The sequence below is a fragment of the Bos indicus genome, chromosome 15 (assembly GCF_029378745.1).
Source record: "Bos indicus isolate NIAB-ARS_2022 breed Sahiwal x Tharparkar chromosome 15, NIAB-ARS_B.indTharparkar_mat_pri_1.0, whole genome shotgun sequence".
Taxonomy (NCBI): Eukaryota; Metazoa; Chordata; class Mammalia; order Artiodactyla; family Bovidae; genus Bos; species Bos indicus.
In genome coordinates, this window is record NC_091774.1 from 55217217 (window position 1) to 55244919 (window position 27703).

A 27703-nucleotide genomic window follows, 5' to 3' on the forward strand; every position below is an offset into this window, starting at 1 on the left:
TTTTGTTGGATCATGGAAGGTGACTGGATCAGAGGTTACCATGTCATTCTTCCCTGGGGACAAGGGCTCCTTCTGTTAAGCCCTGTTGGCTACTAATAGTCCTTGTCAGGCCTCCAAATCCTGGCAGATAACTGGAGATAATACTGTGTGGCAGGCCCACTGTGTGCTGACTCCGGGAATTGTGGCTCTGACTGCCCTGGAGAGGTGGAGGCTGCAGGGCCAGAATGACAGCACTGGGCCTGGAGCCCAGGGCTTTGCTGTCCTGCTGGGTTCAGGATCCCAGTCTTCAGCCCCGAGTCTTTCCTTTCAATCTGACCTCATCCACATCCAGGGCCAGAGGGCCACAAGCTCAGGCTCCCTGACTGGGCAGGACTTGGTGAAGAAGGAGCTTGTAGGGTCCTTGCTCTGTACTTGGATTTGGAGCAGGAGCCGAGGAGAGTCCTGATACACACACATTGGTTACCTCTTCTGAGCCTTGGGGCTCCTGACATCACAGCTCAGGGAGGAAGAGGACAAGTGGGATGTACAGGACAGAAGATCAGTGGCCAGCGAGGCAGAGGAGCAGAGGAAACTGGGTTCATGGCCCATCTCTGCTGCTTGCTGGCTGTGTGACTCTGGGCAGCTTACTACCTTGCTCTGGGCACCTCTCCCATTTGCTTTTGCCAACAACTCTGCCCTGGGTGGTGTTGGTCTCAAAAGGGAGTCCCTGCCTGACTGGGCAACCTAGGTGGAGTCCTCCAAGAAGTGAATGGGCTGCAGAAGGGCCAGCCGATTCATTCTTATTATTACCATAATGCCACGGCTGCTCAGAGCTCCAGGGCTGTTCTATGTTATGGACTCAGTAAATTAGATCTCTGCCCTCAAAAGGTCTCATCTAGAAGTGGAGATGTAGAGACAGTGACAAGCACGCTCAGTACTCACGGTGTTCCAGACATGCCGTGCTTATTCTCCTGCATCAGGGCCTTTGCACTAGTTCTTTCTGGAAAATGATTTTTCTAGATCTTTGCAAGACTCCTTTTTTTTGGTCATCCAGAAATCAGCCTAAATGTCTACTCCACAAAGCATTCTGTAACCTCACTATATAAGCAGCTTCAATTGTTAGTCAGTTATTGTTCAATCACTCAGTTGTGTCCAACGCTTTGCGACCCCATGGATTGTGGCACGCCAGGCTTCTCTGTCCTTCACCATCTCCTGGAGCTTGCTCAGACTCATCCATTGAGTCGGTGATGCCATCCAACTATCTCGTCCTCTGTTGTCGCCTTCTGCCCTCAATCTTTGCCAGCATCAGGGTCTTTTCAAATGAATCAGTTCTTTGCATCAGGTGGCCAAAGTATTTGAAACTTCTGCCTCAGCATCAGTCCCTCCGATGAATATTCAGGATTAATTTCCTTTAGGATTGACTGGTTTGATCTTGCAGTCCAAGGGGCTCTCAAGAGTCTTCTCCAACACCACAGTTCAAAAGCATCAATTCTTCGTCGCTCAGGCTACTTTAGGGTCCAACTCTCACATCCATACATGACCACTGGAAAAACCATAGCTTCGACTAGATGGACCTTTTATCGGTAAAGTAATGTCTCTGCTTTTTAATATGCTGTCTAGATTTGTCATAGCTTTTCTCCCGAGAGCAAACATCTTTTAATTTCATGGCTGCAGTCACCATCTGCAGTGATTTTGGAGCCCAAGAAACTAAAGTCTATGTTACTTTGTTTTCTTGTTTTACTGGCTCAGTGCTCCTAAATTTTCTACCTATTGACACATTCACGGTCTGTCCCCACTACTAGAATGGAAGCTCCATGAGAATACGGACCATGTCTTGTTAATCTTCTTTACGTCCTGCACCCAAATTCAGCGTCTCACACACACACATAAGACACTCGACACATGTGTTAGTAAGGGAAAGATCTGTGTTAGAAGGGCACCAGGGCTTTGGGAATCCAGAGGAAGAAGCCATGACTGCCATGGGGAGATGAAGGGAGATCCCAGGAGGAAGTGACATGGGATAAGTAGGCCTTGAAGGGTAAGTAGGCATTTCTTGATCAGAATAATGATTTTAATAATACCAGCTGATCCTACCTCTGTATTTTGCTTCTACTATGTGCCAAACACCATGTCAATCACAATATATATGTTTTATCCCAGCCTCCTGACACCTTGGCTAGGTAGGGATTATTCCCATTTTACAGATGAGATAACCAAGGCTGAGAGAGATTAAGTGATCCATCCGAGGTTACCCAGCCAGTGGGGTTGAGCTGGGAAATGTTCCTAGTCAATGAAGAGTTCTTCCTCCATGCCACATGGGAAGGGTTGGAGAGGAACTGGGCATATTTTAATAATAAAGGTGTATAACCTCACAGTCTCCATACGTTATCCCACTTAATCTGCATAATAGCCCAATTAGGTGGGAAGTCTTCGTAATCCCACAGGTATAGCTCAGAGATGGGGAGACTGGGCTAGAACTCAGGACTCCTGGACCCAAAGCTCAGCCTGCAACAGCGCCCCCAGCAGGTGGGCATGGGACAGTGAAGGAAGCCAGGGCTGAGTGTGGGGCTGCCCAGATGACACCAAGGGGGCCCTGAGGCCACCTGCCTCCGTCTGGGCACAGGTGGGAGGGTGGTGAGAGGCCTGTGCTCCCTCTTCACAGTGAGGGATGGCAGGGCAGGTGGCGGAGGTGGGTAGATAGGTCAGGGTTGGGCTGGGTTGAACCAGCCTTGTCAGTGCCCCTGATGGCCCATCACAGTCCCGTGTGGAGCTTTCTTGCCACCTTGAGGCCATTGAAGGGACCTCTGCTATTTCCACCACGATGCTTATTAAGTCTCAGAGAAATGATGACCCTGCTTCACTGTGTGGGTCCTGGGTGTGAGTGCAAGTGTGAGGAGATGGGGATTAACTTTCTACTGAGCACCAGCTGTGTGCCCAGCAATGGTGTGTATAATCTCATTTAATTCTTAGAGCCTCCCTCAGGGTGGCTGTTACTACTAACTTGGTAGCCCCAAGTTATAGATGAGAAAACTGGGGCTTAGATGACCTGCCCAAGGCCACCTAGCAGGTCAGTGACAGATCCTGGCAAATATGGGAGTGCAGGTCTGCTGGCTGTGGAGGAGAGAGGTGGTCAATATACATGAGGTCCTCTGGTTTATAGGAGGGAGTCAGTAACCAATGGGATCCTATATAATCTTTACTCCAGTTTACGTACTTGGGGCTCATTATCCTGCATCTTATGAAGGAGGAAACAGATTTCAGCTAAAACCTCTTTGAAAGAGGGCCCTTGTCTGCCTGTGCCCTGCCATATCTCCAGACCCAGCACACCCCTGGCACATAGGAGGTGCCTAATAAATGCTCATTCAAAGGAAGTGATTCAGTGGGTCCTTTGGTGCTTAGTGGCAGAGACATTGGAGCCTGGCAGACCAGACTGGAAACCCAGCTCTGCCACTCCTAGCTGTGTGACCTTGGACCAGTTGCTTAACTTTTGTGAGTTTCAATTTCCTCACTAATAAGATGGGAATGATAACAGTACATACCTCATAGAGTCGTGGTGATAATGAAATGAGAATGAATTTGCCCAATAACCCATGGTACTTTGGCAATATGGGGCTGAGAAATACTAACTATTTATTAAAAAGAGACGGTAAGTAACTCAAGATCATACTGCAGAGATGGGATTTGAACTCAGATCTCTACCACTTTAAAGCCTGATTCTTTTTTTTTTTAATTAAAAATATTTATTTATTTGGCTACATTGGGTCTTAGTTGGGCAGGCAAGATCTTTAGGTGCAGCTCAAGAGCTTCTCTCTAGTTGTAGCATACAGGCTTAGTTGCCCTGCGGCATGTGGGATCTTAGTTCCCCAACCAGGGATCAAACCCCTGTCCCCCACTTTGGAAGGCAGATTCTTTACGCCTGGACCACCAAGGAAGTCCCCTGAAGCCTGATTATTTCTATTATGCCGTATAGCCTGGGATCAGGCTGAGCTGAAGTGGTCAGTGGAGCCTCCCCAGAAGAAGAGGTGCTAGAGGTGGGTAGGAAAGGGAGGAAGAGGCATTCTGGAAAAGAGGCCCGGCATGAACAGAGGTGTGGCCACCAGAAGGGCCGTGGGAGCTTGGGACACAGTGAGAGGCCTGGGGAGTGCGGGGCAGGGGAGTGGTGAGATGGAGGAAGGCCTGGCTGCCAGGCTCTGGGCTGAACTACTCAGAGAGGCTGGAAGGAGGGGCTGATGGGGAGGCCCCGAGGTCAGTGAATGGTTTATTCTTTTTCACTTTTTCAGTGAATGTTTTTGCAGGAACAGATCGGCTGGTTTTGCCTCTCCCACTCCTCCAATTTCCCTCCTCTCCCCAGAGCTTGACTTATGCCTCCCCTGGACTTCCCTCCCTCTCCCCTCTCTCCTGCGGCCTCTTCTGCCGGCATCATGCCTCCCTCACCTCTGCCCATGGATGCCCTACTTATCCTTCAAAGCCTGTCTCAAAGGTTACTGGCTCCCTGGAGACCCTCCCTGGGCCCTGTCAGAAGTCTGGCCATCTCTGCGCTCCCAGGGCCCTATAGAAGCCTCTCTGGGCAGCACACACCGAACATTCCCTCCAGATGCTCTTGGCGGGGGACGGTTTTTGGACCTTCACTAGCACTTGCTGTCACCTTTCTTCCTTCCTCTCTGTCATGGACATGTCTGCTCAGCTCCTCCACATGCCTACCTCCGGTGTCTCATTTCTAAGGGGAGTATACAGTCCACGTGTTTAGGCACGAGCTAACCCACCCGCTGTTTCAGCAAGAATTGGCAAGTGTTTTGACACTTCAAATACACCTACTGAGAAGTGGTCAGACTTTTCTTTTTTTTCCATGTCATTTCTCCATTAACCTAGTCTTGGCATAAGCCAGAGATGACAAACTCAGCGGGGGAGGGGAGAAGAGGCCCGAGAGCAGGAGGGGAGTGCTAAGCTATGTTATATAACTTAACCAAGACGGGACTTTGATGCTGCAGTCAACAAATTACATTGTCAGTTTGTCAGTTGCATTCATGTCACTGCTAGATCTCGGGTGAAATTTAGGGCACTGATCTCAGGGTGGGAATTAGAGGCCATATGGGAGGATTTGCATGATTTAGAACACCCCTAGCTCCACTAAATCCCCGTGCAGCACAAGCTGCCTTCCCTGAAGACCTTGAAATGACCTTGTCTTGGAAGTTACCCTGCAAAGTGTTTCAGTTGTTTATTGCAGAGAAACAAACCACTCCACACTTAGTGGCTTAAAATGACAATTCGTTCTTTTTCACAGTGTTGTGGGTTGGCTGGGTGGTTATTCCACTGGTCTGGTCTGGGTTGGCTCCGGTGACTGCATCCACTAGATGCCGGGCTCAGCTGGAATGGCCGGGCGCTGAGCTTCTCTCTCATGTGGGCCTCTTCTTCCTGGCACAGTGGTGGCCTCAGGATTCTCAGATGATGAAGGCAGGAGCTAAGCCTCTGAGGCCTGAGCTCTGCAGCTTCAATCATGTTGCTTCCATCTCATTCTGTTTGTCAAAGCAAGACACCAAGCCAGCCAGGATTCAAGGCGTGAGGAAGAGACTCTACCTCTGGATGAAAGGAGCTGCAAAATATCGTGGGCATGATTTCAATCTACTCCCCAAGGGGCGGCCAACCCTCTTCATGTCCAAGCCCCATTGTCTCTAGTCCCATAACTGGATTTAGATGCTTTCCTGCCTGAGGGGACTAGTTCCAGAGATCGGGGAGGAAGAAGCATCCACATCAGAATTGCAAGGTTTTGCTAATTTATTAATATATCACCCAAAAGTCTGGATAATGTTTGTGGGGATGTTGTCTGTGGGTGCTCATCCTTGGACGGAGGAACATAATTTTCACTGGGGTGGACTATCGATGTGAGTATGTTTGCCTCCGATTCCAGAGTCAGTGTGCTAGTTTGAGCACCTAGGAGTGGTTTTCATTATTTGCTTAGTTGGTTGACAGAAACCTGGATTCAGCTGAGGTCTATGATTGATATTGAAATGCCAGAATTCTTTGCTTTAACATAGAGGAAGGAATCCAGTGCTAAGGGAGGAAGCAATGTTGATGTGGTTTACCCTGTGTGATCCACTCACATACCCCCCAAGCCAAGTTCCACAGTCCCAACTTCCTCTTAGACAGCCTGGAGGAAATTCCCTTCACCAAGGCATGGAGAAACACGTCAGTGAGGGGAGCATCTTTGAAGCTGATGTAGTACTTTTCTCTGCAGGCTAGGGATGCTAGTGAGAGACACTGTCACAGAAACGGACTCCATAATTTTAGCGGAAATGATGGGATCCCAGGGGAGCAGAGCACACACAGCAGCACTTGGCCACCTGGGACAGCAGATGCCAAGTGATACACAGAAAAATCTAACCCACAGATGTCTTCAGCAAAGACTAATCATTTAAGGGCCAAATAAGACCAAAGGGAATAGACAGGCAGCCTCTAAGTCCTCCTTAATCTGTGTAACAGAAACAACAAAGCAAAACCCTCCAGTCCTGCTAGCAAAAACCTGATCTGACCCATTATGAAAGAGAACTTTGGTCCCTCACCCAAAGCCCCTTGAAAGGAAGGGAGGCCAGTACCCTTCAGAGTGAGCCCTTCAACAGAACCCCAGATCCATACGGTAAATCTTCCTTTTAGCCTACCTTCCACAAAGGGTCCTAGACCATTTGCCAGAGAACTGTGCTCTGTGAAAGGAAAACACACAGGCTTTTCAGGATTAGCAGGACTTGAGTCTACCTAATGCTAATTCCTGAGAACACAGAACACCACTGTGTAGAGGTTCACATGTGTCGGGTGACAGCTGGAGTCTGACTTCAGTCCAGGCATGGTGCTTGGACTCATCCTGCCATTGCATTTTTAGTTTCAGGCAGTATAATTGGAATTTACAGCACACATGCCCCTGTACACCTGTGGATAAGGGCCATTATGGTAGAAAGGGCCAAGTGGAAGCTTCTGGAACTTTTTCTTCTTACTGATCAATAACCCAAAGTAATGGTGCAAATCCAGGAAAATTACAGAAATTTGTGCCCTCATCAAAGACTTGAGTGATGCAAGCTACTTTCTATTGCATCTCGCTTGACTTACTTCTTCAGTCTGTGCAGAAGGCATAAGTCTTGGAGGATGAACAGGGAATTACCATAAGCTTACTCAGATGATGCCAAATAATGATTCCAGCAGCTCCCATTCTAGGTGCAGTCTTTGTTTTTAAGAATGAATAGGTGTAGTCTTTTTATGGGAGCAAATATACATATTTTTTGGTCATTTAATATGAAAACTATTTATCTGAAAAAGAATTTTATTTTAATCTTTCTCTATAGAAAATACCAGAAGCAGCTTTATTTTTCTTGGCAGGGGCAGCAATACAGCTTTCTCATCTTGTCTTGAAATTCCCCAAGTCTCTGATTCTCTGTTACAATGTAACCTGATCATCCTTCCATAACACAGATGCAGAATGTCTAGTACATTGATAACATCATGTTCCTAGGATTCAGAGAGTTAAATGTAGCAGATACTTTAAGATTAAAAAATGTGCTGATAATGGGAGATGAATCCCATAAGAACATAGGGGCCTGCCACCCGAGTGAAGTTTCTGGGTGTTCAGTGCTCTAGATCATGCCAGGAAAGAGATACTAGTTGGGGTTCTTCAGAGAAACAAAATGAATAGAAGACACAGCTATAGATAGGTGTATATAGAGATAGAGAGATATAAGGAGATGTATTATAAGGAACTGGCTCACTGGATTATTGAAGCTGAAAAGTCCTGTGATCGTCTGTCTGTAAGCTGGAGAGCTAGGAGTTCCAGTGGTATAGTTTCAGTTCAAGTTTGAAGGCCTGAAAAGCAGGAGAAGTGATGGTTAGTTCCAGTCTGAAGGTAGGAGAAGACCAACATTCCAGCTTGAAGATAGCCAGGCAGACAGCAATTGTTGCCTTACTCAGTCCTTTGTTCTGTTTCAACAGATTAGATGAGATCCACCCATACTGGGAAGGGCAATCTGCTTTATTCCATCTATAAGTCTAATGTTAATCTCATTCTTTACAAACACACCTGGAATAATGTTTGACCAAATATCTTGGCATCCAGTGGCCTAGTAAAGTTAACATATAACATTATCACATCCTGCAAAGTAAAAGGAACTTGCTGTACTTTCTGCTTCCTAGTAGAAGTAAGAAAGAAGCATACTTGCTAGATTTCCATGTATTTTGGTGGCAATATATGTCACATTTTGGAGTGCTGCTCTGATTCATTTCATTTACAGAGTAACCAGTAAGGTTGCCAGCTTCAAGTGGAGCATTGGAGAAGGAAATGGCAACCCACTCCAGTGTTCTTGCCTGGAGAATCCCAGGGACGGGGGAGCCTGGTGGGCTGCTGTCTATGGGGTTGCACAGAGTCGGACACGACTGAAGCAACTTAGCAGCAGCAGCAGCAGAGCAAAAGAAGGCTTCCAGATGTCCAGGCTGAAGGGCAGGCAGCTCTTTCTCATAGCCTTGATGACTCAGCTGATGCAAAGTGATTCATGTGTTTGCAGCAGATGGGGATGAAGTCAGCCTGTGGCAAACCCTGAGAAAAGAACCGCAGTGGAGTGTCTAGGAGTCAGGAGCAAAGCCAGGCACTCCTTGGTAAACAATTTTCCTCCTTTTGAGGAAGAGCTCCTGGCTGGCTGCTGGGCCTGCTGAGAAAAAGTCACTGTGTGGAGGTACCAACAGCTATGAAAAATTAATGACTGTCACACACAATCTTCTCTTTTTCCAAGAATACTTGGGTGTATGTGCCCAGTGATTGCTTACTGGAATATTGGTGAGTCCTGAGTCAGGTATGAGAAAATCCTCTATTATTGGAATTGGGTTTCTTCTCCCTCCAGAGACTATGCAATTGCCAAGTTCACCAGTAATCTCCTTATTGTTAGTCCAATGGATACTTTAAAAAATCACTTTGGAAATATGGACAATTTCAAATGTGCATGAAAGTTGAGAGGATAGTGTAATGAACTTTCAAGTACCCATCACAAAACTTCAATAGTATTGACAGTTTCAACTTCAACTGTATTGACAACTTACCCATTTTGTTCAACGGATGTTTTTAATAATCTGTCTCATAGGGAAGCACTCATGTCTCTGATCCTGTTGACCTGTACTTCCTTGATGCTTTCTCCAAGGTGAATCTTTTCCAGTTCTCCTCTGACCTTGCTGCTGCTCCGTGGCATGCTCTGCTCAGAGCCTCCTTCCTCTCCTACCCCTGAAATGTTGGTGCTTCCCCAAACTCTGTCTTGGACCTTTCCCTCACTTTCCACACTCTCCCTGGGTAAATGCAGCCTTTCTCATGGCCTCACATAACTTCCCAGGGCTAGCGAAGCCCACATTTTAATGAGATCCCCATCTCTGCCTTCATCTCAGACTCCTGTTCCAGACTGAGACTACAATATCCAGAAGTCTCCTAGATACCTCTCTCCTTGTCTCAAAAGCATCTCCCACTCAACATGTACCAGACTGAGCTTGTCCTCCTGCTTAAACCTGCTGTTTCCTGTTTTCCTATTCATCTGTTCAACACACAGTTATTACATATCTATTGGGTGTGTAAGAAAGATTGGAAGATTCTGGAATAGGCAAAGAAATCACTGCTATAATAAAAAAGATTGACAATAACAAGTGTTGACAAGAATGTGGAGAAGCTGGAATGTTCATATGTTGTAAGTGAGAATATACAATGGTGCAGCCCTTGCCCCCCAAGAATTAGTTCTAAGTCCATGGAGGATGTTAAACTGCATGAGCCTAGATGGAGAGGGGGTAAAAGTGTAGGTTTTGACAATGGCCTGACTTGGGAACAGGAGTGTTTAGAAAGGGTGGGGAGTTGGGGGTCTGGATTATGGGGCCTCTGAGGGATGTGGGTGGTGGCAGGAATATCTGGGGAACGATGTTAACACCACACAACCTGGGCAGGCTTAGGGAGCTCCCCAGCCAAGCATGGCTCAGGGGCATGGGGCCTGCAGTGCCCCTCTAGCTGGGTTGGGGCAGCCATCATGATAACCATCACGTGTCTTCCAAGAGGCCTAAGCCTCTTGGACCTAGGGAGGGGGGAGGCTTCAGGAAAGTGACTAAGATTAATTAGAGTTCCTGCCTACCCTGGCAGGGAGAGGAGGAGCTTCAACTAGATTTGATTTGATTTGTCAAAATAAGAAAATTCCTCCTTTCTTACATCCTACGTGCCATCAGGTAATTCGCATACAGATTTGCAAACTGTGATATGTGTGAGGTAAGAGGGGGTGGCCATAGAGATAGAAAAAAGAGGGCAGATTCATTATTTATTTAGCTGGCAGAGGGCATAGGTCTTAGTGGCAGACTGGAAGCAGAGGCTGGAAATGGATGCAATTTACCCCCCCAGGTTTCGGACTGAGACTGGGGTGCATTCCCCATCCCCTTCCTCTGGATGTCCATCCTCGCCGCCACAAAGACGGTGGTGCTGCTGGAATAGGACTTGGCCCTGTGATCTGCCCCGAATCCGCAAGCGCCGTCTCCTTGCTACTGAGAATGCCAAAAATGTGCTCCGGCGGTACCCGCCCTCGCACCCCCAGGTGTTAAGGGCGGGGATCACAGCGCGAGAGGAGTTAAATATCAGTCTTTCCTCAGATCAGCCACCAGGGGCTCCAGCGAGGCCTCCCCCCAGCTCCTAAAGGGCCCCTCGGACCCGCCTTCGGGTGGCGCGCGTCTGCGGGTCCCCAGGCTTCTCTAGGCAGCCTTCTCTACCCCAGGGCCAGACCCCGCGCCCCGAAGCTTTGGCAACTGGAACCGGGGCTGGCGGTGCGAGCTTAGAGTTTACAGCCCTGGGGCCACGTCCGATCCCCAGATTCGGAGCCTGGAGCCAGGTTCGAGGCTCTTGAGCGGAGACTGAGCATCTTCGTGCTCCGAGTCGCGGAACCCTGCAGGCTTCCAAAGCAGGGGCGCCGCCCTCTCTCAGGCAGCCGCGTCTGTGTGGGCGGGGTTGCTGGCTGCGGCCAGTCCGGGTCCTTAGTCTGGATTCGCCAGACAGCGAAGGGGAGAGACAGAGAAGGGTGGGGACAATGCGTGCAGGGGAGGGGCTGGGAAATGGCTGCCCCTGGGAAGAACGAGGTCAAGGACGAAGTCTGTATCTGAGAAGGGCTGAGCTCTAGTTAATTTCCCGCCTCTCCCTGCCCCAGCCCAGAAAGCGGACCTTGAGCCCCGCCCTTTCACTAGGCCTTCTTCCAATGCAGTGGAGAGCTGGGCGTGATGCAGGTGAGGCGGCGGCCTGCAGCTCAACCCTGGGCTGGAGGTTTTCGGCCTCAGAATTTCCTCTTATCATCAGGACCATTCTACAGATGAGGAAACAAGTGGCTGGCGCTGGACTGGAGGTCGACCTGCTCCTAAGCGGAAGCTGCCAAATTCCACAGCTTCCTCTCCCTCACCTTTCGACTGAGTTGCACTCTCTCTCAGCTTTTGACGCTGGGCATCATCTCCGTATTGAATCACTCCTGGCACCACAGGCCCTGGTTTCTCCATACAGCTTTGGACGAGCACTTCCTCAGCTTCCTTTGTGCCTTTCTCTTCCTACCTTTAACAAGTCACCAGAGCCTCAGGCTGGGTCCACTTCTCTTTCCATTCTGACACTGTCCCTGAGGAAGCTTAGCAGGGGCCATGGGGGGCTGACTCCCAGATCTTGTTTCCAGGCAGCTCTCACTTCAGAGGGGGAGCCCTGGTAGCCTATGGCTTTCTGGACATTTTCCCCAGGTGAGATGTTGCCCATTCAGAGATAGCACCATCTGCCTGGCCCACGGAAATGCGTGTGACTTGGGACTGGGTGTGTGGGTCAGAGGGAGAGCTGAAAGGAGGAGGGGTGGTATCCATACACAATACTGCTTTAGCCTCAGTGTGGCCTTGTCTTGTCTGCAGGGCCCTATTAGAATTCATATAGCAGTAAACTTGTGATGGGCCAGGAAGAATCCTCATAATCGGTGTGTGTGGGTGTGTGTGTTTATAGAAGTGGCTGCTGCTTCTGCTGCTAAGTTGCTTCAGTCGTGTCCGACTCTGTGCGACCCCATAAGTGGCAGCCCACCAGGCTCCCCCGTCCCTGGGATTCTCCCAGCAAGAACACTGGAGTGGGTTGCCATTTCCTTCTCCAATGCATGAAAGTGAAAAGTGAAAGTGAGGTCGTTCAGTCATGTCTGATCTTAGCAACCCCATGTACTGCAGCCTACCAGGCTCCTCTGTCCATTGGATTTTTCAGGCAAGAGTACTGGAGTGGGGAGCCATTGCCTTCTCCATAGAAGTGGCTAGTGGGGGCAGAAAACCCTGGTGCTATTAGGAATAGAGTGAGGAGACAGGCTTGGGGTCAGTTGCTTAGAAAATCGGACCATTTGGAAATCATCAGTACTTCCTGTGATTTCTCTGTAAGAACCAACCTGTGCTCCTTTAAAAAGAGCCCTTTGGGATTTCCCTGGTGGTCCAGTGGTTAAGACTCAATGCATGGGGGCATGGGTTGGATCATGAAACTAAGATCCCACAAGCTACAGGATGCAACCAAAAAGAAAAAAAAGAAGAGACCTTTAAAGGGGTTAATGACCATAAGGGGTCTCAAAAGTCTTAAAGGGGTAGGAGTGTTCCTTGGGAGCCAGCTTTGTTGGAGGCAACAGTTGCTGCTTCCCCAAGGGTCCCAGGCCCCTGAGGACTTTGGTTCCTTTTTATTTGTTTTAAAAATATTCGTTTATTTGGCTGCATCAGGTCTTTGTTGTGGCAGGTAGGATCTTTCATTGTGGCATGCAGGCTCTAGAAGGCACTGGCTTAAGTGCCATGTGGGATCTTAGTTCCCTGACCAGGGGTCAAACCCATATCCCCTGCATTGGAAAGCAGATTCTTAACCGCTTGACCACCAGGGAAGTCCCAGGGCTTTGGGCTTTAAAGGGTAGGCTACTGTGACTTACACCAGTGGGATTCTAGCAGGAAGCACCTATGGGCAAGGTGGGCTTTAGCCTCCAGCAGCCCCCCAGCTTTTTTCCCAGTGATACACTCACAGCCTACAGGACTGGCTCCCCTCCACCCGACTTCCCCCCTGACATCCTGGGCTTCAGAAAACTGGTCACCCCTGCCTGCTCTCAGTTGTCTACTTCAGAGGCCTGCTACACTCCTTGGTCAATCCCTCATGCAAATCAGGTTTCTTTCATTCAAGGACTTCCAGAGGGGGGCTTACCTTGCCCGCCCACCCCTGCCCCGGCCACATCCATGATACCCCTTCCTACCTCTGCTGTCTGTACTTCATGGCTACTTTGTCTGAGAAGCTTTCCTGACTGCCCCTGCTAGACATTTTTTCTTCACTCTCCTCTCAAAGTCGGGCCTTTAGTTGGCCTAGGGCTTCATCTGACACCAGCTTTTATTGTCCGAAGTAGGACTTCTTTACCTCTGTGACCTCATGCCCAGCACGGAGTGAGTCACAAAGTGGGTGCTAAGGACAAGTCAAACTGCGTGCATGAATGAGTGGGGGATTTCAGGCACTGTTTGAGAAGTCCTGGCTGAGCTGTCCTGGATACTGAGTGAGGACTAGCAAATGCTAGGATCTGCTTCATGAGTGTCCTGGGACTCTTCTGATCGGAGGCCTAGTTTTCTCAAGAAGCACGACCTCTGGATGACCTTCGGGACCCTTGGCAAACAACTGTCATCCAGAATTAACCTGGGCCAGCTGGGCCCCTGTTCCCATTTTCCTCTGTAGGCTTCTGCTCTGAACAATCCAGGACTCAGCCTGCTGTGGTTTGATATCTGTTTGGTACCTAGGCTTTCATGGAACTTGACCTGTGAAATAATAGAAAATAGACGTGTTGGTCTCTGCCCCTGGTTCCTGGCACAGAGCTCTTAAAACTCTTGGAATTTCTTAGGTGATAGGTGTCTTTTGTTTTATTTTATTTAAAAATTTATTTATTCACGGCACTGGGTCTTCATTGTTGTGCACGGGTTTCCTCCAGTTGTGGCAAGTGAGGGCTATTCTCTGGTTGTGGTGTGTGGGTTTCTCATTGCAGTGGCTTTTCTTGTTGCGGAGCGTGGGCTCAGTAGTTGGGGAGTACAGGCTTAGTTGCCCCTCAGCATGTGGAATTTTCCCAAACCAGGGATCAAACCTATATCCCCTGTTTTGTCAGGCAGATTCTTAACTACTGGACCACCAGGGAAGTCCAGGAATGTCTTTTGTTTTAATGAGGAGACTCTTGGTGGTCTCCTGGATAGCTTCGGGATGGAAGCTGGTCGCCAGAAACACAAAGTCACAATTAGAAGCTTGGAATTTTCAGCCCCACCTTCCATCTGCTGGGAAGGGGAGAGGGGCTGGAGACAGAATTAATGTTCCATTATGCCAACATGATGAAGTTGTCATAAAAATCCCCAAAGTTTGAGGTTCGAAGATCTTCCAGGTTGCTGGAGTTACTGGGAGGGTGGTGTGCCTGGCCAGGGCATGGAGGCTGTGTGTCCCTTCCTCTATACATTACCCTATTCTTTTCTCCACCTTGGTGTGTTATTTATCCTTTTAGGATAAACCAGTAAACATAAATATTTCCCTGAGTTCTGTGAGCCATTCTAGCAAACTATTGAACCCAAGCAGAGAGTTGTGGGAACCCTGATTAAAGCAAGTCAGTTAGAAGTACAAGGTATAGCCTGGGACTTGCACTTGGCATCTGAAGTTGGGGAGACAAGGAGGCAGGCTTGTACGATGAAGCTCTTAACCCGTGGGAGCTAATGCTGTCTCTAGGTAGATAGTGTCAGAATTGAGTTAAATATAGGATCCCCAGCTAGTGGTAGATAATTGCCTGATGTGCAGAAGTCCTACCCCCTACCTGTGGTGTCACAAGTGCAATGTGGTTGGAGTGTGACAGTGAAGGGGAAAGACAAGTATGTCCTGCCTACACCCTCACAATGGGGTCCAGTTGTCAGGATCCTAGCATCTCCCACCTACTCCCATCTCATGCTGACAACTCACAGGAGCTGGGGATTTCTCAGATGGCCCAAATGAATAAATGCAGAGCCCTGCATGCTGGCTCTCCAGTATGCATGGTACACACACACACACACACACACACACACACACACACACACGCTCAAATGAATCCAGAGAGACACTGGTGAGCCAGAGGGACCAGTTTTATTAGATTCCAGCAAGACTATACAATATGTGTTTCATGCAGATTAAATAAGTGTCTTCGCTGCCCCTGAGAGGGAGCACTCTCACCTCCAGCTCCTTCTTTGGTATGTCAAGGGGTGAGTGTCAAGGGGAACCATCGACATATTCTGCATGGGGAACAGTTGGGATCATGACTGGAGGTGGTGGTGGGACCGTGGGCAGCTGAGGGCTCCTGAGACCTTGAGTCTTCAGAGGCTTAGGAACCACAGGACCTTGGTCCTTTGCTGCTGGTGGCACCTGAGGATCTTGATCTTTCAGAGGCACCGGGATTATAGGAACTTGACTCTTGACAGGCTCCAGGACCACGGGGCGTTGATCCTTGACAGGCGCTGCAGTCACAGACTCATGATCCTTCAGAAGTTCTGAGACCCCTCTCCCTTGATCTTTGACCAGCTGTGGGACCACTAACCCTTGTTTCTCTACAGACTCAGAAAGCACAGAACCTTCCTTCTTCACAGGTTCTATGACCATGGCACTTGGATCCTTCAGTTGCTCTGGGACCATAGGACCTTTGTCCTTGACAGGTGCTAGGACCATGGGGCCTTGGTCTTTGACAGGTGCTGGGACCATGGGGCCTTGATCCACAGGCTCAGGGAACGTGGGGCCTTGGTCTTTGACAGGTGCTGGGACCATGGGGCCTTGATCCACAGGCTCAGGGAACGTGGGGCCTTGGTCTTTGACAGGTGCTGGGACCATGGGGCCTTGATCCACAGGCTCAGGGACCGTGGGGCCTTGGTCCTTGACAGGTGCTGAGACCATGGGGCCTTGATCCACAGGCTCAGGGACCGTGGGGCCTTGGTCTTTGACAGGTGCTGGGACCATGGGGCCTTGATCCACAGGCTCAGGGACCGTGGGGCCTTGGTCTTTGACAGGTGCTGGGACCATGGGGCCTTGATCCACAGGCTCAGGGACCGTGGGGCCTTGGTCCTTGACAGGTGCTGAGACCATGGGGCCTTGATCCACAGGCTCAGGGACCGTGAGGCCTTGGTCTTTGACAGGTGCTGGGACCATGGGGCCTTGATCCACAGGCTCAGGGACCATGGGGCCTTGGTCTTTGACAGGTGCTGGGACCATGGGGCCTTGATCCACAGGCTCAGGGACCATGGGGCCTTGGTCCTTGACAGGTGCTGAGACCATGGGGCCTTGATCTACAGGCTCAGGGACCGTGGGGCCTTGGTCCTTGACAGGTGCTGAGACCATGGGGCCTTGATCCACAGGCTCCGGGACCATGGGGCCTTGGTCCTTGACAGGTGCTGGAACCATGAGGCCTTGATCCACAGGCTCAGGGACCGTGGGGCCTTGGTCCTTGATAGGCGCTGGGACCATGGGGCCTTGATCCACAGGCTCAGGGACCACAGGGCCTTGGTCCTTGACAGGTGCTGGGACCAGGGGACCTTGGTCCTTAACAGGTGCAGAGGCCGTGGGGCCTTGATCCTTCAGAAGCTCTGGTACCATGGAACCTTCATCTTCAATTCTTGCTGGAACCATAGGACTTTGATTCTTTAGAGGCATGGGGGCCAAGGAATCTTGGTCCTTGACTGATGCTGGGATCACAGAACCTTCTTTCTTTAAAGGCTCAGGGACAGTGTGATCTTGATCCTTAATTGATGCAGGGAGTATGGGACCTAGATCTTTCAGAGGCTCCGGGACCACAGGAGCTTGATCCTTCAGAGGCTCTGGGACTGTGGGGCCTTGACCCTTTGAAGGCTCTTGGATCCCAGGACCTTGATCTTTCAGAGGCCCCGGGCCCACTGGACCTTGATCCTTGTCTGGCTCTGTGGCTACAGGACCTTGATTCTTAGGTGAATCCCTGGTGGGTTCGACCTGGCTCCTGCAGAGGAGAGAGAGGTTGTCACTGTGAGGGCCAGCGCTTAGACCAGGGATAGGGCAGAGCACAGATTGCCTGTTAAGTCTTGCCCAGTGGAGCCTGGGCAGGGCAGCTCTTGCTGGGGAGTCAGGAGGAGGATCTGATCTCCAGATCCTTAGTATAGAATGTGGGGTAGGGTGAGAGGCAGGCTGGGAATTGGTCATTCAGTGTGCTTGCCAATTGATTATAACCAGCAGGTGGCATGGAGGGCGGCCCCCAGGTGGTAGTGGCAGTACTCTACTGGGACTCAGAGTCTTCCAGTGGGCATCCTAGCAGCCTGTCTACCCCACACTCCCCCCAGGCCTCTCTTCCTTCCTCCAGAATAGGTGGGGTCCATCCTGGGGGCCCATCTTTGCTCTCCACTCAGGTGACCCTACAGGCTAAAATGCTTCTGTTCTCAGAGCTTCCCAGACTCCTCCCTTTCCCTGACCCCCTTGTTAAGTGCTCAGGTGGGAGGGGCAAGGGGTCCCAAGGCACACATGAGAGAAAGAGGGCAGTGGGAAGGTCTCTCTTCCCCACCTCCCCTAAAAGGGTAAAAAGTATTTTATCCCATTGTTTAGGACAGCTGGCTGGGGTGACAGTAAAAAACAGACCAGCTTTTAATCAGTTTTATTTTAGCTTTAAATTCTTGTATAGACCATGTACCCCACTGTCACCTGCAGCATATTTGGTGGTGACTGGCTGGGACTCCCCATTCAGACAGTGAAGAGGCCCTGCTCCCCTCGCTCTGTCCCCACTCTGGCCCCCTTTACTCTCCCTGGGCCAATCAAGTCTTTACACTTAAACCCACTTCAGTATTGTAACAGTTCCTGTCATTTAAAGCAGGTCCTGTAAGACTTCTAGATGTACACTTTCTTAGCTCATTCTGCTTTTGTCTCTCTGGGCCTCAGGTGTGTCATCTAGTTCACTGGGTAAAATGATATTTACTCAGAAATTTATGATGATTAGAAGTTATATACATAGATCACCTTGTACTGTGTTCTATGTAATATTGCTATTATTTTTCTGTCTACTTAGAAGTAAAGTTACACATATTTGGACTATTTTTATTCTGACATGTCATCCCAGTCCAGAAGCTTCTTACCATATTTAGCATCTTGAGCCTCCTAGGAACTGACATTTCTCAACAGAGTACAGAGTGCCACAGGCATCTTGTCCATCCAGTCCCTCTGGATGTCTTTGAGCATCACAGTGGAAGAGAGGGGCCGGGGTGGCTCCCTAGTTCAGAACAACACAGAGCACAACTGCCCTGGTCACATGGACACAGCTGGCTACCTTTAGTAGGAGTGGCATTACAATACCTCTAATACTTGGTGGTTGGCCAGAGAGGAAAAGTAAAAACCAAATTCAGAGGAGAATCCATCAGGAAATTGATTAGATAATCCTATCTGGAAGTGAACTACCTGGATGGAGTCATCCCAAATGGGGTGATGAAGCTGAGACATGAGACAAAAGAGGTGACTATGGCTTAACTTGATCTCGGGGCTTGGGTTGCAAAACCTATCCCACTGGCAGGATATGGGGCCAGTGTCCTCTGCTGGCATGGAGATTTAAAAGAGGGCCAGACCCACAGCATGGAGTGCAAAGTACCTTTCCCTGGATGTTTGTGCCACTGGTTCCCATGCCTTGCCTCATTTTTCTGCTTAATGAACATTCTCAGCCAGCTATGAGCTAACCCCAAAATTGCTCTGATATACACCTCTATATTGATTTGGTTAGTAAACTTGTTTCCTTAGTAATTGTCCTTAATTATGGAAAGATTTAGAATTAGATTAGAAGTGATAAATAATATTACCTTTGGGGGTATTAAATTTAGGAAAAAAATCTGTGTAGGTTTAGTTTGAAAGTATTGACGTTGTTTAAAATAATTTGCATATTATATCTAATATAATAATATATTATTATAATGTATATATTTGGCATATTATATTTAGACTAGTTTTGTGATTCCAATATAAAATGTGTAATGGAATAATTAATTTAGAGTTGTCGTTTTAAGTTGAAAGATATAAGACAATTTTATAAATTTTATAAACAATGATGAACTTTTATTACAAATTGATAGTAAACATATTTTTAAGCTTAATTTTTAAAAAAATTACTAATAATTTAAAAAATTTAGGGGAATTGAATTAAGTTATAAAATGCTCCTTAAAAGGGTTTGTTCCATTTTACTAGATTTTTAAGTTTGTTACTTTTATAAATTAAACATTTCTTTTTAAAACCAAAGCAGTCTTGGTTGGTCTTCTTGTGAACAAAACCACCCTCAAGTGCAACATAAAACTCTCATTGACATTGACTGGCCATCGCTTGGTTCCATGGTGGCCTGCCAGTCTCCCCATCTGTAAAATGCCCCGCCACTCACAGTGCCCTCTGTGTGAATGAGACAGAGCCGCACACCCAGGGTGGCAGCCGGTGTGTGGTTGGTGAGTGGTGATGGGCCATGTTCAGCCCACAGGCCAGCTGCCTAGGGGCCTGGTCCAGCCTTCGGGAGTCTGGGTCTGGTGCCTTGAGCCAGCTGTACATCTTCTCAAGACAGCATACAGGACAGGCTCCTCCCGCCTCCCAGCCTGTATACTCTCTCAGAAACTAGAATGACCTGCTGGCTTTTTCTTGGCTTCTGTGCTGCTTATTCCCTGCCAGATCTTGGGCAATTACTCGACCACAACAGACCTCAGTTTCCTCATCTGTAAACTGGATGACAATACAAATGCCAGAGAGCATTATGACAGAGGATCAGATGATCCTGTTTGGATCTGAAATCATAATTGGTGACATTTGTAGGGAGCTTTGGTGCCTTATGGGCTTCCCTGGTGGCTCAGATGGTAAAGAATCCACCTGCAATGCAGGAGACCTGCATTTGATCCCTGGGTTGGGAAGATCCTCTGGAGAAGGGAACAGCTACCCACTCCAGTATCCTGGCCTGGAGAATTCCATGGACAGAGGAGCCTGGCAGGCTACAGTCCATGGGGTCACAAATAGTCGGACACGACTGAGTGACTTTCACTTTCACTTTGGTGCCTCACATAAGTAAGTCCATAACCACAGTAACTGTGTAAGAGTTTACCGGACGCTCACAGGCGCATTATTTTAGCTCACTGGAGCCTCTGGCAGCCCTGGAGGAAGGCAGGAAGGTGGTGGGCAGCCTTGCAGCCTCACCCTCTTGCACTGTCCTCTGGCCACCCTTGCTTCTTGACATACTTTCAATGTTTGTTTCTTTGTTTCTGCTGCCTGGATTGCCCTCTTTCACCCACTTTCCCCTGTCTGTCCCTGATGGCTCAGCTCGGATCTTACCTCCTCACAAGGTCTTCCTGGATGCTCCAATTAGTTTTGCCTATATCTCCCTGCAGCACCATTTTATAGTCTCTCCCTGCATTCATAGATACCCTGGTTGCATGTAAAGCTCCCCCCCCGCCCCATTTGACTGTGTGCTCCCTGAAGGCAGGGACCATCCACCTGGCCTGCAGCCCCAGTGCCCAGCACAGTACCTGGAACAAAAAAAGGTCAAACAATCACAAATTACTATCGCTGAAACCTGGTTCATCATCTATCCCATGGCCCCAGCCAGAAATTCCGAGTCATCCTAAATACCTTCTGTTCCCTCAAAGCCTTCACTCAATCCATGAGGAAGCATCTTTTCTGGCTCCTCACATGTATCTCCTAAAGACTCACATTTCTTTCCCTCCCTACCTTCCCCCCAAGCTGTGCCGTCATCTCTGTGGACCACTGCCACAGCCCACTAACTGGTATCTCTGGCCTCTTCTCCAACATAGTCTTCATACAGAAATTTAAAAAAAGGAGCAAATCCTTGGCACTTCCCTGGTGGCCCAGTGGCTAAGACTCTGCTCTGTCAATGCAGGGTGCAGGGTTCAATCCTTGGTCAGGGAACTAGATCCTACATGCTGCAGCTAAGACCTGGTGCAGCCAAAAAAAAAAAAAAACCCAAAGGAAGTCTTTTCTCCTGCTGAGACATCTTCAAGGCTTCTCCTTGCACTGAGAATAAACAAGTTTTACCCTGTTCCACCGCCCTCCCTCGTGACCAGCCTGCTCCCATCGCCTTCCAGCCACCTGTGCCCTAGCCTCTCAGCACGCCCTGCTCCTTTCATTCACAACTTCGCATGTGTTGCTGTCTCCTCCTGGGACATTCTCTTGCTCCCTCTTCCTTGCTAATCCTGCTCATCCTCCAGGGAAGCAGATGTGACCAGGCCACTGTACAGGTTCTCTTGGTCCCTGACATTTTCTTTCCTATCCCTTATCACAGATAATTACTTGCATTCTTTTCCATTAATGTTTCCCCTTCTAGACTGAAGTGTTCAAAGGGCAGGACCATGTCCATTTTGTAAATCATTGTACCTAAAACAGTACCTGACTCAGGGAAATCTCTGACTTGTCCAATCAATGAATAAATGAGAGGCTTTTCTGTACCGGGCTCTGTCCTATTTGCAAAATGTAATATTCCTAGGTTATATGAGAAAACCAAAGTCTTAGAAACTTAATTTACTGCCTGTTTTCCTGTTTCCATGGTGACAGGCAATGCCTCCTGGGTATATACACGCTGACCTTGAAGCCAAGCTTTATTAGAGTCTGGAAGTAGGATTATCAAGCCCTGCCTGAGACTGGAGAAAAGGCTTTCTTCCCTCACTGATACTTGCCTTTGCACACAATTCTAATCTCATAATCCACCTGTGATTTTTTTACTTCCCAGATTGACTCCTGATGCACCATCACAGCAGGCCCCAGTTGAGGCTGTGTTCCTGGCATAGGGCCTTGTTTAGAAATCAGGGGCCTGTGGACCCTATCCTTGAAACCCCTGCTTCCTCAGCTTTGAAAAGCTCTGAGAAAGAAAGAAACTCATATGTCAGTCTAGGTACTGGGTATTTTAAACCTAGATTATTTCTTTTTCAGTGAAGATCAGCCTGCTGGAGGAGAAAGTACACTGACGGGACTCGCGGCCAGAAGAGCTGGGTTCAAAGGCTGACTCGAGTCCATCCTAGCCGCGGATGTCATCATGGACATCCAGGCTTCCAGCTTCAGTTTATTAATCTATAAAATGGGAGAATTCCCCCTTCATTTATGGGAACACTCATGGCATGACCCCTGGAATGCAGGAGATATTTCATAAACATTAGTCCCAAAAGGAGCTTGGTGATCTGGTCCAATGTCTTATTCTACAGACGGGAAACCAGGCCCAGAGTGGGCAACCAACTCCCCACAGCCACACAGCTAAGAAATAGCAGGTCCAGGTCTTAACAGAGGCCTCTCAAAATTCACTGGGTCGGTGGGAGGGATGAGCAAACTCACTTGAAGCAAGGATGGGCAGGAGAGACTGAGAGGGGCCAGGCTGTCTGTGCCTCATGGGCCCTGCAGGAGGAGGGGGGGGACAGTGGGCCAGGCGATTTCACAGCTTTATCTCCTTCTGTCTGCCTCCAAGGGCCCTGTACAGATGTGCACGTTTCCCAGACACAGAGCTCCCAACATATTATAAGAGATGCAGCTACCCGAGGGAGAGTGTCAAGGAAACTGCCTTTGAAAGGCTTGTTATTCTTATAAAGAATTGTGGGAGACAAGGCTTTCTCAAAACAAGAACTCTTGTCCCACCCCTGTCTCCCATGAGGCTCCATGGCCTCTATTTTAGCAATTATTATGGTGTTTGGTAATTACCTGCCTCTCCCCACCAGCTCGTGCATCATGAGTATCTAGTGTCTGGCTCCTAGTACCTGGCAGATATTTGTGGGAGTACTGGGTAGCTGGCGTAGAGCTATTTCTCTTTATTCTATCAATATTTGATGTTTTTTCTCTTTTATCCATTCACTGGACCAAGTTTGCTGAGCCCGTGCTCTGGGTTAGGCCGTGTGCTGGGGGGCACAGGTGGGCATGAGGGAGGTGGGAGCCCCCCACTGTGGGGACCACACCACGAACGCTGTAAAGCTCCCTGCGCACCAGGACCACCAGCCTTGGCCCCAAGCCCTCATCTCCCTGTGTCTCTCCAACCAGAGAGGCCTAAGTTCCTTCAGTGCAAAGACATCACTGTGCTGGGCAAGTCCTTCCTCTCTGGTCCCAGAAAGCACAACTCCGAAGAACTGATCTGAAGGCGCCCAGGCTGGAAGGACAGATCGGAGGGTCATGGGTCTCCTGAACTTGGGCTGCTGTCTCCCCACCAGCCAGCCCCAGCTGCTGCCTGAGCTGCTCAGGTCTGCGGGGTAGGGCACACCTCTGCACAAGGCAGCCCACCCTCTGTGGCCAGGACCCTGAGCAGAAGCCTGGATTTCTGCCAGCGCCACTCCCTCCCATCCCTGCCCTGCTCTGGATCCTGTGCTCTGGGGTCACCCTTCCAGAGAATGCCCTGTTGACTGATACGTGAGGGTAGTTGAAAGGACAGCAATTGTGTCCGAATCCCTGACTTCTCCGGGCAACATGTGCCCCACCACAGCTTGGAGCCCTCACTGTTCCGCTCTCCTCACTACACATCTCTGTTGGCTCCCTTCCTTTGGAAAGTGTGACCCCAGAACTGAAAGGGATGTCCCCGTTAGGTCTCCAGACAGCACACCCCTCCTCTGCCCCAGCACCTGTACCTCCATGGATACAGCCCCCGCTGTCGTCTCTCAGCAACTAATGGTTCAGTTTCAGGGTCACTTCCTGAGTGAAATCACCCTGACCCTCTACCATCAGGGCTCAAAGACCCCTTCTCCTGTGTCCCCACATCCCCGCTCTGTGCCCACACCCTCGCCTAGACACACCAGCCTCCATCAGGATAGCTGTCAACAGTTTTGAAGCTGCCTCTCCAGAAGGGGGCTCTTTAGGGCAGAGACCACATCTGCTTCCTTCTCCTTCCCCTCTCTTTCCCTCCCTCCCTAGCTCCTTCCCCATCCCCCGCCTTCCCCTTCTTTTTACTCCCTCCATCCTTCCATAGGGCTTCCCTGATAGCTCAGTGGTAAAGAAGCCACCTGCAATGCAGGAGACCCAGGTTTGATCCCTGGGTTGGGAAGATCCCCTGGAAAAGGGAACGGCCATCCACTCCAGTATTCTTGCCTGGAGAATTCCATGGGGTTGCAAACAGTCGGACACAACTGAGCGACTAAACAATCCTTCCACAACATTTAATAAATGCCTCCTAAGTGACAAACTGCTGACCAGAGTGGAGAGCTAGAGTGCCGTAGCATGGGGCTAGCACCACAGGAGGACTCCACCCCAAATGGGAAGCTTAAAAACAAACAAACAAACTCACACAAGATAAAATTCGAACAACTGTATTTACATGATACACACATGCTTTCCTATTTTTAACTGCCTTAGCACCTTTTTTGTCCTCCCAAACTGCAACCTTCTTTTATGGTTTTCTAAGAGGACTTCATATTCAAGGCGGCACATTGTATTCTCACAGCAGCCCATCACCCAGGCAGATGGGGTTCACTTGTGTCCCTGTTTTCCAAAGGCAGAAGCAGGGCTCCAGAAAATCACATAGTGAGCCTGTTAATGCCAAGACCTTAACTGAGGACGACAGACTTGCAGTCAAGCGCTTTCCTTTTTGCAACAATATCCCTTAGGGATTTGACTTCAACCACAGAGATCCCAGATTTGTCTGCAGCTGTCTGAACTAGGTCTGGCTTGACATAACTCTGGTTCTGCATGGTCCAGAAGGCTACAGTCACTGAATTCTATAGGTCCCCAGCTCTGAGCTCCCAACTGCATCTCCTGAGAGTTGCCCCTCTAGGACTCCAACATCCAGCTCCCCTTTGCCTTGGTCCTTCCTGCATCTACTGCACAAGGACTTCCTTAATTTACCTCCTGGTGTTCAGCAGACCCTGGCAAAGAAGATAGTCTCAGAAAGCTTGTACATCCTGGTCTAAGAATGCCCATCTGCACCCACATCTGTATGGCTGCCAGTCAGTCGATCAGCCTGGAGCTACACAGAGTCCATCTATTTGTGGCTTATCAGCACAGGAAGAGCAACTAGGACGATGGCTAGAAAAAAAGGCTGCCACCACAAGGCTTAATTCTGGGCGCTAGCTGAGGGGGTAGAGGGGTGGATAGTGGGTAGTAATGTCTGAGCAAACTCAGCATCTGTGACCCTCATCTGACTCATTTTCCAAAGATGACTTGAGTATTTAGGGTCACTGAAGTCTTTGGAGCAAGGAAGGGACAGGAAGAGGAGATTGCTCTTGCAGGAATTCTTTACAGTAGGAATCCTAGAGATGGTCCCAAGTGCTGGACAAGGAATGGATTTCAGTCACCCAAACCTGGCTCCAAATCCTGGCTCACCATGTACAAGTTGTGTGACTTTGTTATCTAATCACTGAGTCTCATTTTTTTTTTTTTTTTAATCTGTGAATCGGGATGGTGCCTATAGCAGACTCTCTAGCCCTATTGTGAGGATTAAATGGGAACAAGTGTGTAAAGGCCACACACATGCTCCTTCCCTTCCCCTAGGTTGTGCCACCTCTGCCTTTTACAAAGTGGCACTAGACAGCTGGAGCAGTTTCCTAGTTTGGATTTTTCTCCACCACTCCCAGATCTCCTGATGGCTTCCCTCATGGCTCAGATGGTAAAGAATCCACCTGCAATGCAGGAGACCTGGGTTCAATCCCTGGGTTAGGAAGATCCCCTGGAGAAGAAAATGGCAATCTACTCCAGTATTCTTGCCTGGAGAATCCCATGGACAGAGGAGCCTGGCAGGCTACAGACCATGGAGTCACAAAGAGTTGGACATGGCTGAGTGACTAACACCAACTAACACTAACTAAGTCCCCTGTAGACAGATGTATCCCTGTTTCTTTTTTTATTTCCTTTCTTTCTTCTTCCCTCCCTTCCTTCCTTCCTTTCCTTCTTTTTCTCTTTCTTTTTTAACTTGGCCACACTATGTGTGGCATCTGGGATCTTAGTTCCCTGACCAGGGGTCAAACCTGTGACCCCTGCAGTGGAAGTTTGGAGTCTTAATCACTGGACCTCCAGGGCAGTCCCTGCTTTTTCCTTTTTACTGTTAAATACCCTTTCTAGATATAACCTGCTAAGAACTAAATAAATTCCCGGTTGTATAGTAGATATTTTAAAAGCTTCCTTGGTTGTCTTAACACCAGGAAGGCTAAGTCAAGAGCATAGTTGACTGTCTTAATGAGCTATCATGAATCTGAAAATCCTGCTAAAGACCCTTTTAAAAATGTGAAGTGCTGGACTAAGGCAGCCAGACATAATGGCTCAGTTCTTGTCTAGCTGGGAACTTGCAAATCCATCTTTGTCCTTCTCCCCATCCCATCTAAAGCAAAGGATGGGCTCTTGAGCCATTGATCAAAAATTGGTTTGGTGTGTCCAGAGTGAATCAGTGAAAATGACCAGGTAATTGCAGAAATAGAGTCTGCACCAGGAGATTGATAGGGTGCTCGGGGAGGAGGGGCTGGGGAAGGGCTGGGGAGGGGAGAGGGCAGCAAGAGCCAGTGCTGGAGGGGCTTCACCTCAAGCGGTTGCATGGCAGAAAGAGTGGATTTGCTGTGTGTTGCTCCAGCTACCACCACTCTGTTGGGGTGAAAGGTGGTAAGTAATGGAAAGTGGTGGTCAGCAAGCTACCCCCAAAATCAACTATGACAAGGGTGTTCCAGAGGCCTTCTGGAAGTTCACAGGGGCCTTTGCATGCCACCCCATGAGGCCCTCTCATAACAGTCCTCTGAATCACAAACAGGATTTTCTGTTACCACCAGCTACCCCACACTGGAACCAAACAGATTTGGATCACACTGTATCCCTTGCTCCTACTTTCTGAATCTTGGGATCACATAGATCTGGGTGGTGATGGATACCTGTATGCTTGTTATCCTTTTTGAGGCTCAAAGAAAGTAAGAAACTCAGCCAAGGTCACACAGCTAGTAACTAATGGAGCTTGGATTTAGAACCAGGACTGTTGGTGTTTGGAGAAGGAAATTGCAACCCACCCCAGTATTCCATGGACAGAGGAGCCTGACAGGCTGTAGTCCATGGGGTTGCAAAGAGTCGGACATGACTGAAGCAACTGAGCACTGTCGGCTCTAATTCCCAGCCCTTACGTCTAAGACATGCCCCTCGAGGGATGCCTCTGCCATCTCAGAATTAGGAGCTCTGCACTGGGCAAGGGATGGGCTCAGCCAGCCTCTTAAGATTACCCTCTAACCTCAAATCTATGTTTATAAAGTCAGGACTGTTTAGGAAAAGCATCCATATAAAGTACAGAGGGGGATGACCTGGAGTCTGGCCTTTTTAAAACCAGCCATTGACACCTCTGTGCTCTCCTGCTGCCATGACCTTTCTCAAAACCACCCCTGTCATGTGAGCAAGCCAGTTACTAGGCAGAATAAAGCCTTGTGGAGGCATGGTGGTGGGTATGGAGGCAGATGGTGAATATCATCATTCATTCATTCACTCACTCTTCATTCAACAAGCACTTTAGAAGACATTATCTGCAGGAGACAATGGGCCAGAAGCTAGGACTACAAAGAAGAGCAGGAGGACTGAGTCCTTGCCCCGAAGGAGCACACTCTTGTCGGGGGACACATACACAGATATGAGCAGACACAGAACATGTGCTAAGTTCCATGATGAAGAACACACGGGGAGCGTCTTACCCAGCCTGGGAGGTGCGGGAAAGGCTTCCTGGAGCTGTCCCCTGGGCGGAGTCTTGAAGGATGAGTTAGCCGGGTGGAGAAGCAGGAGAAGGGCAATCT

At 49.1% G+C, this 27703-nt stretch overlaps 1 protein-coding gene and 1 long non-coding RNA gene across 3 annotated transcripts in view; both read right to left on the reverse strand.

The window, feature by feature from the left end:
- Positions 1–4481: 4481 nt before the first annotated feature.
- On the reverse strand, positions 4482–13345 carry LOC109569460 (uncharacterized). 2 transcript variants are annotated; one of them, XR_011570895.1, is made up of 4 exons: positions 13233–13345; positions 7728–7821; positions 6633–6674; positions 4482–5569 (listed from the first exon to the last, which is right to left on the reverse strand). It is a non-coding gene; the product is annotated as an uncharacterized lncRNA (long non-coding RNA). The 2 variants fall into 2 exon arrangements; XR_002182336.2 differs by lacking the exon at positions 6633–6674 and having other exon boundaries at positions 4483–5569.
- Positions 13346–15093: 1748 nt separating this feature from the next.
- The window catches only part of MAP6 (microtubule associated protein 6), an 84332-nt gene continuing 71722 nt past the window's right edge, over positions 15094–27703 (reverse strand). The window contains exon 4 of the mRNA XM_070803921.1: positions 15094–16982. Within this exon, the coding sequence (XP_070660022.1) occupies positions 15236–16982 (1747 nt within the window). The 3' untranslated portion in view covers positions 15094–15235. The remainder of the gene's footprint in view (positions 16983–27703) is intronic.